At 51.3% G+C, this 12,422-nt stretch overlaps 1 protein-coding gene across 1 annotated transcript; it reads right to left on the bottom strand.

The window, feature by feature from the left end:
• Positions 1–232: 232 nt before the first annotated feature.
• LOC308128107 (arf-GAP with GTPase, ANK repeat and PH domain-containing protein 3-like) lies at positions 233–12,082 on the bottom strand (the record flags this gene model as incomplete). Its single annotated transcript, XM_080493752.1, has 6 exons — positions 233–367; positions 1,246–1,387; positions 3,469–3,554; positions 6,051–6,138; positions 7,669–7,727; positions 12,046–12,082. Coding segments are annotated over 6 exons (547 nt in total), but the record flags the coding sequence as incomplete, so codon positions are not given.
• Between the last annotated feature and the right edge of the window lie 340 nt (positions 12,083–12,422).

A 12,422-nucleotide genomic window follows, 5' to 3' on the forward strand; every position in this document is an offset into this window, starting at 1 on the left:
GGTACTCTGAACACGTCGAGGTACTCTGAACGCCTCGAGGTACCCTGAACGCCTCGAGGTACTCTGAATGCCTCGAGGTACCCTGAACGCCTCGAGGTACTCTGAATGCCTCGAGGTACTCTGAATGCCTCGAGGTACCCTGAACACGTCGAGGTACTCTGAATGCCTCGAGGTACCCTGAACGCCTCGAGGTACTCTCAATGCTTTGAGGTCCCTGAACGCCTCGTCTCACCATCCTGGAAGACTCGTTCCACGTTCAACCCGTAGGTGGAGCATGTCTCGTAGTATGTGCAGCGCTTCAGGTCGTTGGACAGTTTCCTGGCTCGAGAGTCGTCGATGACTCGGGGATTGGCGGCACTGATCGCATCTGACAGGGAGATAAACAGTAATCAGTTTAACAGGGTGGCGTAGGGGTGAGTGGACGGGGGTGATGGGGTGATGGGGATAGGGGTGAGTGGACGGGGGTGATGGGGTGCTTGTGATGGTGGTAGGGGTGAGTGGATGGGGGTGATGGGGGGATGGGGATAGGGGTGAGTGGACGGGGGTGATGGGGTGCTTGTGATGGTGGTAGGGGTGAGTGGACGGGGGTGATGGGGGGATGGGGTGATGGGGTGATGGGGATAGGGGTGAGTGGACGGGGGTGATGGGGGGATGGGGTGATGGTGGTAGGGGTGAGTGGACGGGGGTGATGGGGGGATGGGGATAGGGGTGAGTGGACGGGGGTGATGGGGTGCTTGTGATGGTGGTAGGGGTGAGTGGACGGGGGTGACTGGGGGATGGGGTGACGGGGATAGGGGTGATGGGGTGCTTGTGATGGTGGTAGGGGTGAGTGGACGGGGGTGACTGGGGGATGGGGTGACGGGGATAGGGGTGAGTGGACGGGGGTGACTGGGGGATGGGGTGACGGGGATAGGGGTGAGTGGACGGGGGTGATGGGGTGCTTGTGATGGTGGTAGGGGTGAGTGGACGGGGGTGCTTGTGATGGTGGTAGGGGTGAGTGGACGGGGGTGATGGGGGGATGGAGATAGGGGTGAGTGGACGGGGGTGATGGGGTGCTTGTGATGGTGGTAGGGGTGAGTGGACGGGGGTGATGGGGGGATGGGGTGACGGGGATAGGGGTGAGTGGATGGGGATGACGGGGGGGAATAGTGGTGAGTGGGTGGGGGTGATAAGGCGATGGAGATTATAGGGGGATGTGGTGATGGGGGGATGGGGTGAGTGACTGGGGGTGACGGGGCTACTCACCCTGAGTTCCCACCAGCACCATTGGCACCTCAGCCGTGTTTCTGTAGTTGGACAGACGCGGGAAGTAGTTGTAGACTGTCTGGAAGCTGATCTCGTCCTCCAGACTGAAGACGAAGACCACCGCGTCCACCCAGGCTGCAAACTGGGGGGTTAGAGGAGGAGGTGAGGAGGGGTCAGGGACTGAAGACAGCACCTAGCTACACAGAGCTACCTCCGGTGACCTGGACGTAGCACCTAGCTACACAGAGCTACCTCCGGTGACCTGGACGTAGCACCGAGTCACACCGAGCTACCTCCGGTGACCTGGACGTAGCACCTAGCTACACAGAGCTACCTCCGGTGACCTGGACGTAGCACCGAGTCACACCGAGCTACCTCCGGTGACCTGGACGTAGCACCTAGCTACAGCGAGCATTGCTGCTGGAGTGTCAGATGAAGTCACCGCGCTACAAACTACAGTGACAAGGACAATGATTTCCTGGATCGGACCAAAACCACGGTTTATGTCAGAAACAATGTCATCAAACCAGCGGAGAAGGATCTTGACGGACCATAGTTCTAATAACTATATTTACACGACAGCTTCTGAATAACAGTTTTCTGCCATTGTCACTGTAAGCTTCAGTTTTCCTTTATTATTTACCTGCTCAGGTGTTGCTGGCCCGCCACAGGGGGTGGGCTCAGGAGGGCCAGCCACACCCCAGGGAGAACTTGGTGTGTGACGGTTGTAGTTCGGGTGAACTTGGTGTGTGACGGCTGTAGTTCGGGTGTAGTTGGTGTGTGACGGTTGTAGTTCGGGTGAACTTGGTGTGTGACGGCTGTAGTTCGGGTGTAGTTGGTGTGTGACGGCTGTAGTTCGGGTGTAGTTGGTGTGTGACGGCTGTAGTTCGGGTGAAGTTGGTGTGTGACGGCTGTAGTTCGGGTGTAGTTGGTGTGTGACGGCTGTAGTTCGGGTGAAGTTGGTGTGTGACGGCTGTAGTTCGGGTGTAGTTGGTGTGTGACGGCTGTAGTTCGGGTGAAGTTGGTGTGTGACGGCTGTAGTTCGGGTGTAGTTGGTGTGTGACGGCTGTAGTTCGGGTGAAGTTGGTGTGTGACGGCTGTAGTTCGGGTGTAGTTGGTGTGTGACGGTAGTAGTTCGGGTGAAGTTGGTGTGTGATGGCTGTAGTTCAGATGAAGTTGGTGTGTGATGGCTGTAGTTCAGTTTAAGTTGGTGTGTGACGGCTGTAGTTCAGATGAAGTTGGTGTGTGACGGCTGTAGTTCGGGTGAAGTTGGTGTGTGATGGCTGTAGTTCAGATGAAGTTGGTGTGTGATGGCTGTAGTTCAGTTTAAGTTGGTGTGTGACGGCTGTAGTTCGGGTGAAGTTGGTGTGTGACGATTGTAGTTCAGTTGAAGTTGGTGTGTGACGGCTGTAGTTCAGATGAAGTTGGTGTGTGACGGCTGTAGTTCAGATGAAGTTGGTGTGTGATGGCTGTAGTTCAGTTTAAGTTGGTGTGTGACGGCTGTAGTTCAGATGAAGTTGGTGTGTGACGGCTGTAGTTCAGGTGAAGTTGGTGTGTGATGGCTGTAGTTCAGATGAAGTTGGTGTGTGATGGCTGTAGTTCAGATGAAGTTGGTGTGTGACGGCTGTAGTTCAGGTGAAGTTGGTGTGTGATGGCTGTAGTTCAGATGAAGTTGGTGTGTGATGGCTGTAGTTCAGTTTAAGTTGGTGTGTGACGGCTGTAGTTCGGGTGAAGTTGGTGTGTGACGATTGTAGTTCAGTTGAAGTTGGTGTGTGACGGCTGTAGTTCAGTTTAAGTTGGTGTGTGACGGCTGTAGTTCAGATGAAGTTGGTGTGTGACGGCTGTAGTTCAGTTTAAGTTGGTGTGTGACGGCTGTAGTTCAGTTGAAGTTGGTGTGTGATGGCTGTAGTTCAGTTGAAGTTGGTGTGTGACGGCTGTAGTTCAGTTGAAGTTGGTGTGTGATGGCTGTAGTTCAGTTGAAGTTGGTGTGTGACGGCTGTAGTTCGAGTGAAGTTGGTGTGTGATGGCTGTAGTTCAGATGAAGTTGGTGAGTGATGGCTGTAGTTCAGATGAAGTTGGTGAGTGATGGCTGTAGTTCGGGTGAAGTTGGTGTGTGACGGCTGTAGTTCAGTTTAAGTTGGTGTGTGACGGCTGTAGTTCAGATGAAGTTGGTGTGTGATGGCTGTAGTTCGGGTGAAGTTGGTGTGTGACTGAACCTCGTACCTGCAGCTCTGGAGGTCCTCCCTCGTCCCGGATCAGCAGCAGGTAGCTCTGCCCGTCAACCACGATCTCCTTCTTGAAACGACCACCTGGGGGCGACACTGCAGGTTAGTCCTCCGTCCACCAACATGCAGACACTTCTTAGATCCACCACCACCAGGAGCTACACCACCAGGAGCTCCACCACCATCAGCAGCTCCACTACCAGGAGACACCGTCCAGCATTACCGTGGAGACACCATCTAGCATTACCATTGATACACCGTCCAGCATTACAGAGGAGAGGGGAGGAGGGGAGGAGGGGAGGAGGGGAGGAGGGGAGGGGCCAACAGATGCCGTGAAGCAGAACTGTTGCTTCTCTCTGCAGTGTCAGTCCAGCGTCTGGTGTTATGAGACGGGCTTGATAGTCCTGGTCAGAGACTAGTTCCCAGTGGGACGGGTGTGAGGAGACGTCAGGGAAGGACAGAGTCTCCGTTCTAACATCCACCTCCAGGAGAAATAGAAAGACAGTCCAGCCTTCAGCGTCGGGACGTCGGGACGTCGGGACGTCTGAGGGAATCTGAATGGACATCAGATTTGTTTTGGGTCAGGACGTCTTCGTCTTTCTCTCGTCCTTCAGTCTCTGGTCTCCATGCTGCTCCTAATCTGTGGCCATTTTCTAGGGTTCCAGAAGAGCTCTGAACTTCTCCAAGTTGGTTTCCATTCCTCGTAAACGCTGAAGAGTCCCGTCCTGCGTCCTCTGAGTTGGTTTATCACATGAGTGTGAGGGTCCTGCAGTCCTGCTGTCCCTCAGGGACGATTGGCAGCCGTCCCAATGCAGCTGCCAGCGTCTTCTCCTCTTTAGATCAGGAACCCAGCAGCTCCAATCAGCAGCAGACCTGTTCTCATCAATCCTATTATGTACAGGTCTACCACGTCCTCCATGGAAAGAATGGACGGACACATGGACCTCAGCAGGAGCAGGACCTCCCAGGAGTCCAATGTGTATCCGGCAGCAAACGTCTCATCAGGACATGTGGGCTGTCCCTTGCCTGATCGTCTTGTCGTGAAAATGTCAAGAGACCAGCTGATCAATTCTATGGTTCTGGTTCGGTTCGGATGTAAAGAGAGGTTCTAGTTAGATTCTGACACGGGACAGACAAGACAGGAGCAGCAAGCAGGGAAGACGAGGGAGGACAGGAGAGAGAAGGGACCGCCTTCGCTGAGTGACGGAAGAAGAAGAATACCAGCAATACCATGAAGACAGTCCAGCATTACCATTGAGACACTGTCCAGTAATACCATGGAGACACTGTCCAGCATTACCATGGAGACACTGTCCAGCATTACCATGGAGACACTGTCCAGTAATACCATGGAGACACAGTCCAGCATTACCATGGAGACACTGTCCAGTAATACCATGGAGACACAGTCCAGCATTACCATGGAGACACAGTCCAGCATTACCATGGAGACAGTCCAGCATTACCATGGAGACACAGTCCAGCATTACCATGGAGACACTGTCCAGTAATACCATGGAGACACAGTCCAGCATTACCATGGAGACACTGTCCAGTAATACCATGGAGACACTGTCCAGCATTACCATGGAGACACTGTCCAGCATTACCATGGAGACACTGTCCAGTAATACCATGGAGTCACAGTCCAGCATTACCATGGAGACACTGTCCAGCATTACCATGGAGACACTGTCCAGTAATACCATGGAGACACTGTCCAGCATTACCATGGAGACACTGTCCAGCATTACCATGGAGACACTGTCCAGTAATACCATGGAGACACTGTCCAGCATTACCATGGAGACACTGTCCAGCATTACCATGGAGACACTGTCCAGTAATACCATGGAGACACTGTCCAGCATTACCATGGAGACACTGTCCAGCATTACCATGGAGACACTGTCCAGTAATACCATGGAGACACTGTCCAGCATTACCATGGAGACACTGTCCAGTAATACCATGGAGACACTGTCCAGCATTACCATGGAGACACTGTCCAGCATTACCATGGAGACACTGTCCAGTAATACCATGGAGACACTGTCCAGCATTACCATGGAGACACTGTCCAGTAATACCATGGAGACACTGTCCAGCATTACCATGGAGACACTGTCCAGCATTACCATGGAGACACTGTCCAGCATTACCATGGAGACACTGTCCAGTAATACCATGGAGACACTGTCCAGCATTACCATGGAGACACTGTCCAGCATTACCATGGAGACACTGTCCAGCATTACCATGGAGACACTGTCCAGCATTACCATGGAGACACTGTCCAGCCCACCATCACCTTCAGCCGGGAGGAAAACCGTCTCAGGAGCAACGATGCAGAAGCGAAATCCATGACGAGTTTATTTGGTTCATCTGATTTAGATATTTTACAGTTTCTGTGAAGTGATGGTTTGAAGAGCTGGGATGAAAACACACACACACACACACACACACACACACACACACACACACACACACACACACACACACACACACACACACACACACACACACACACACACACACACACACACACACACACACACACACACACACACACACACACACCTTCAGGAGACTCCTCCTGGACGTACGTCCCGGTCAGGTATCGGTGCACCAAGGCCGACTTCCCACTGGACAGATTACCCACAATGCCCTGCAAAAACAACACAGTGTCATTAGAACTCCCAGCATGCCTTGTTCCTTCTCAGTCAGAACTTTGAGGACAATAAATGATATATATTATATAAATTATAAAAAGTTTGAAGACACTAAATGAGCGTCTAACAGCACATGTCCTCAGACCAGACGATTCTGCCCTCAGAGGTGGGCGGGGTTTGGCAGAGCCACCGTCCAATCACAGAGCAGTGTCTTGTTTTCGTGACCCTCAGTATAGCAGGAGAACATCATGCTCCTCAGACCACAGCAAGCTTTTCTTCATTGTTACCATATTTCCAAAAGTATTTGCTCAGCTCTCCAATCACTTCCATGGCCACAGGTTATCAGATCAATCAGCTCGTCATTCAGACGGTTTCTACAAACATCAGTGAAGCTCCCAGGACCTCAACGAGTGGCTCTGATCGAGCACCTGATCAATAAGTCCAGCTGTCAATCAGATATAACAATAGATAACAAAGTGGAAGTCACTGTAATCAAAAGCAGCTCAGCCATGAAAATCATAGAGTAAGGTCAGAGGTTAGAGGTCAGAGGATACTGAGGAGCAGAGGTTAGAGGATACTGAGGTCAGAGGAGCAGAGGTCAGAGGATACTGAGGTCAGAGGTTAGAGGATACTGAGGTCAGAGGTCAGAGGTTAGAGGTCAGAGGATACTGAGGAGCAGAGGTTAGAGGATACTGAGGTCAGAGGAGCAGAGGTCAGAGGATACTGAGGTCAGAGGTTAGAGGACAGAGGTTAGAGGTTACTGAGGTCAGAGGTCAGAGGCAAACAGCACGGTTAAAATGTAGGCGGGGTTGTGAAGGATGCAGGTGTTTGTCGGTGAAGAACGAGGAAGCGGCTGTCTGAGCTTCAAGCCTTGAGCCTCATTCTCAGGTTGGGCTTTTCCACCAAAGAGAACCAAGAGCTAGTTCAGGTACTAGTTCAGGTGGTACTCCAGGTACTAGTTCAGGTACTAGTTCAGGTGGTACTCCAGGTACTAGTTCAGGTGGTACTCCAGGTACTAGTTCAGGTACTAGTTCAGGTGGTACTCCAGGTACTAGTTCAGGTGCTTCAAGCTTTCATTTCCAGTAGTATGTAGTTTGTTTAGGGTGGAGGCGGTGACAGAGGACAGCAGGGAAGGAGCAGAAGCCGCCAGTGAGCACAAAGCGGTGTACGTAAACAACAACAAAGTGTTTATGGTCGATGAAATATTCAAATATTCAGAGAAAGTCAAGAGTGACCCCCATGCTGTTTTTGCCGGTGGGGGGGGGGGGGGGAATTTCGTGTGGTTCCAGTAAGAGAAGTTGTGGATGGTACTATCTGTACCATCTGTACCATCTGTACCATCTGTACCATCTGTACTATCTGTACCATCTGTACCATCTGGACCATCTGTACCATCTGTACCATCTGTACCATCTGGACCATCTGTACCATCCACAACTTCTCTTACTGGAACCACACGAAATCCCCCCCCCCACCGGCAAAAACAGCATGGGGGGATCGCGGCTTTTGAAGCAACGGGAACTCACCACTTTGAGCTCCGGCACCGAGCGGCTCAGCGTCCACTCCTGACTGTTGACGAAGGAGTCTGGAAAGAAAAGAGATGAAAGGGTTAAACTGAGGAGCCACACACTGCAGCTTCCGTTACAGCTGCATCAGCAGAACTCTGCTCTAAACCAGGACAAAACACCAGCAACAAACCTGGCAACAAACCAGCAACAAACCTGGCAACAAACCTGGACAAAACACCAGCAACAAACCTGGCAACAACACCAGCAACAAACCTGGCAACAAACCTGGACAAAACACCAGCAACAAACCTGGCAACAAACCTGGACAAAACACCAGCAACAAACCTGGCAACAAACCTGGCAACAAACCTGGACAAAACACCAGCAACAAACCTGGCAACAACACCAGCAACAAACCTGGCAACAAACCTGGACAAAACACCAGCAACAAACCTGGCAACAAACCAGGACAAAACACCAGCAACAAACCTGGCAACAAACCAGGACAAAACACCAGCAACAAACCTGGCAACAAACCTGGCAACAAACCTGGCAACAAACCTGGACAAAACACCAGCAACAAACCTGGCAACAACACCAGCAACAAACCTGGACAAAACACCAGCAACAAACCTGGCAACAAACCTGGACAAAACACCAGCAACAAACCTGGCAACAAACCAGGACAAAACACCAGCAACAAACCTGGCAACAAACCTGGCCAAAACACCAGCAACAAACCTGGCAACAAACCAGGACAAAACACCAGCAACAAACCTGGCAACAAACCAGGACAAAACACCAGCAACAAACCTGGCAACAAACCTGGCCAAAACACCAGCAACAAAACTGGCAACAAACCAGGACAAAACACCAGCACCAAACCTGGCGAAAAAACCTGGCAACAAACCTGGACAAAACACCAGCAACAAAACTGGCAACAAACCAGGACAAAACACCAGCAACAAACCTGGCAACAAACCAGGACAAAGCACCAGCAACAAACCAGAAAAAAACCAGCGACAAACCGGGACAATACACCAGCAACAAATCAGCAAAACAACCTGGCAACAAACCAGGACAAAACACCAGCAACAAACCTGGCAACAAACCAGGACAAAACACCAGCAACAAACCTGCAACAAACCACCAGCAACAAAACTGGCAACAAACCAGGACAAAACACCAGCACCAAACCTGGCAACAAACCGGGACAAAACACCAGCACCAAACCTGGCAACAAACCAGGCCAAAACACCAGCACCAAACCTAGCAACAAACCAGGACAAAACATCAGCAACAAACCAGCAACAAACCTGGCAACAAACCAGGCCAAAACACCAGCACCAAACCTGGCAACAAACCGGGACAAAACACCAGCAACAAACCTGGCAACAACACCAGCAACAAACCTGGACAAAACACCAGCAACAAACCTGGCAACAAACCTGGACAAAACACCAGCAACAAACCTGGCAACAAACCTGGACAAAACACCAGCAACAAAACTGGCAACAAACCAGGACAAAACACCAGCAACAAACCTGGCAACAAACCAGGACAAAGCACCAGCAACAAACCAGAAAAAAACCAGCGACAAACCGGGACAATACACCAGCAACAAATCAGCAAAACAACCTGGCAACAAACCAGGACAAAACACCAGCAACAAACCTGGCAACAAACCAGGACAAAACACCAGCAACAAACCTGCAACAAACCACCAGCAACAAAACTGGCAACAAACCAGGACAAAACACCAGCACCAAACCTGGCAACAAACCGGGACAAAACACCAGCACCAAACCTGGCAACAAACCAGGCCAAAACACCAGCACCAAACCTAGCAACAAACCAGGACAAAACATCAGCAACAAACCAGCAACAAACCTGGCAACAAACCAGGCCAAAACACCAGCACCAAACCTGGCAACAAACCGGGACAAAACACCAGCAACAAACCTGGCAACAAACCAGGCCAAAACACCAGCACCAAACCTGGCAACAAACCGGGACAAAACACCAGCAACAAACCTGGCAACAAACCAGGACAAAACATCAGCAACAAACCTGGCAACAAACCAGGCCAAAACACCAGCACCAACCCTGGCAACAAACCGGGACAAAACGCCAGCAACAAACCAGCAACAAACCTGGCAACAAACCAGGCCAAAACACCAGCAACAAACCTGGCAACAAACCAGGACAAAACACCAGCAACAAACCTGCAACAAACCACCAGCAACAAAACTGGCAACAAACCAGGACAAAACACCAGCACCAAACCTGGCAACAAACCGGGACAAAACACCAGCACCAAACCTGGCAACAAACCAGGCCAAAACACCAGCACCAAACCTAGCAACAAACCAGGACAAAACATCAGCAACAAACCAGCAACAAACCTGGCAACAAACCAGGCCAAAACACCAGCACCAAACCTGGCAACAAACCGGGACAAAACACCAGCAACAAACCTGGCAACAAACCAGGCCAAAACACCAGCACCAAACCTGGCAACAAACCGGGACAAAACACCAGCAACAAACCTGGCAACAAACCAGGACAAAACATCAGCAACAAACCTGGCAACAAACCAGGCCAAAACACCAGCACCAACCCTGGCAACAAACCGGGACAAAACGCCAGCAACAAACCAGCAACAAACCTGGCAACAAACCAGGCCAAAACACCAGCACCAAACCTAGCAACAAACCGGGACAAAGCACCAGCAACACACTAGCAACAAACCAGAACAAAACACCAGCAACAAACCTGGCAACAAACCAGGCCAAAGCACCAGCAACAAACCTGGCAACAAACTAGCAACAAACCAGCGAAAAACCAGGACAATACACCAGCAACAAACCTGGCAACAAACCAGGACAAAACACCAGCAACAAAACTAGCAACAAACCTGGCAACAAACCAGGACAAAACACCAGCAACAAACCAGGCAACAAACCAGGACAAAACACCAGCAATAAAACTAGCAACAAACCTGGCAACAAACCAGGACAAAACACCAGCAACAAAACTGGCAACAAACCAGGACAAAGCACCAGCAACAAACCTGGCAACAAACCAGGACAAAACACCAGCAACAAAACTGGCAACAAACCAGGACAAAGCACCAGCAACAAACCTGGCAACAAACCGGGACAAAGCACCAGCAACAAACCAGCAACAAACCTGGCAACAAACCAGCGGCAAACCAGGACAATACACCAGCAACAAACTAGCAACAAACCGGGACAAAGCAGGACAAAACACCAGCAACAAACCTGGCAACAAACTAGCAACTAATCTGCTCCTCTAGACTGGTTCCTCTTGTTAGGCCTAGACATCCATGTACTGGAATAATTTGCCATTGGTCACGTGCCCCAGGCCCCCTCCTTGGAAACTGCATCCCTGCAGCTCACCACCAGGGGGATCCACCCACTCCGCCACACTCATGGTCTGGAAACCTGAGACACAGCAGGGGTCCAACCATGATGCACAACTATAAAAGTCCAACACGCGAAAATCCAACCGTCTCCGTCTCCGTCGATCCAGACGTAGGACTGCGTACGGAGACACACAGAGCCGTGTGTTAACTCACGCAGACCGACCCGGAACACGTCCAACTCGCAGGACGAGCTGGAAAAGGCTTCAGAACGTACTTTTCTCTTTTCTTCTTCTTCAACTAAACCCGAACCCGAACCCGAACCCGAACGGTGCTGTCCAGCACAGCACCACCGGACAGTAAGAGCTTTGTCTGGGCAGCAACATGCGGTCTGTGAACGCGACACGCGCACCACCGCGAGTGTGAAACCCCCATCGCTCCACCTCAGAAACCAGAAGCTACCTTCAATCTCCGTGTAGAAGAACCAGGTTTTGGAACCGAACCTCGCCAGAACTCTTCTCTCTGTCTTTCATTGACCCCGTTCGCGCTGCCGCTCGTCTTATCTGATGGCGATGAGCTCACACACGTAGCCACATTTAGCACACGAATCGCTAACTTGTGCCGCCAAACCCACATCCGCACGATCAACAGAGTTCTGGCTGCATGTTCCGAAATCCAGCTAGAACTCCGCCGTTCGGTTGTCACTGTAGCACCATTTGCCTCGGTGAACCGCATCGCTCCGAGACTCCCCCACGCATGCGCACGCGACAGACGTCTTGTTTATCTGGTCGCTAAGCAACCGCCGCGTCACCAGAAAGAGCGAGTCAAACGCCTGTAGTGGTCGCAAGGGTCATCGCAATCCCTCTTGACGTCCACCTGGTGGACGCATCAGGTCATTGCGCTCCCCCTCTGTGCGCCGCCACACGCCCCTAGTGGTCACCACGGTCACCACACTGAACCCGACGCCTGCCTCCCTCTGGTGTCCGTTCGAGGTCATCACACCCACTCACATTGACCCGCCAACATCTGCCTCCACCTGGTGGACATTCGAGGTCATTACATCCATTCCACTCACTCCAGACTACGCACACACACACACACACACACACACACACACACACACACACACACACACACACACACACACACACACACACACACACACACACACACACACACACACACACACACACACACACACAAACTTTTTTACTTAGTTGTGTTGGAATAAATCTTCACCAATACAATCTGTCAATAGTGTCACAGTACTGCTACGTGTGTGTGTGTGTGTGTGTGTGTGTGTGTGTGTGTGTGTGTGTGTGTGTGTGTGTGTGTGTGTGTGTGTGTGACATAGTTACATTGAATTGAATAAACTCACAGCACACAA

The sequence above is a fragment of the Lipophrys pholis genome, assembly GCF_963383615.2.
Source record: "Lipophrys pholis genome assembly, contig: SCAFFOLD_739, whole genome shotgun sequence".
Classification (NCBI taxonomy): Eukaryota; Metazoa; Chordata; class Actinopteri; order Blenniiformes; family Blenniidae; genus Lipophrys; species Lipophrys pholis.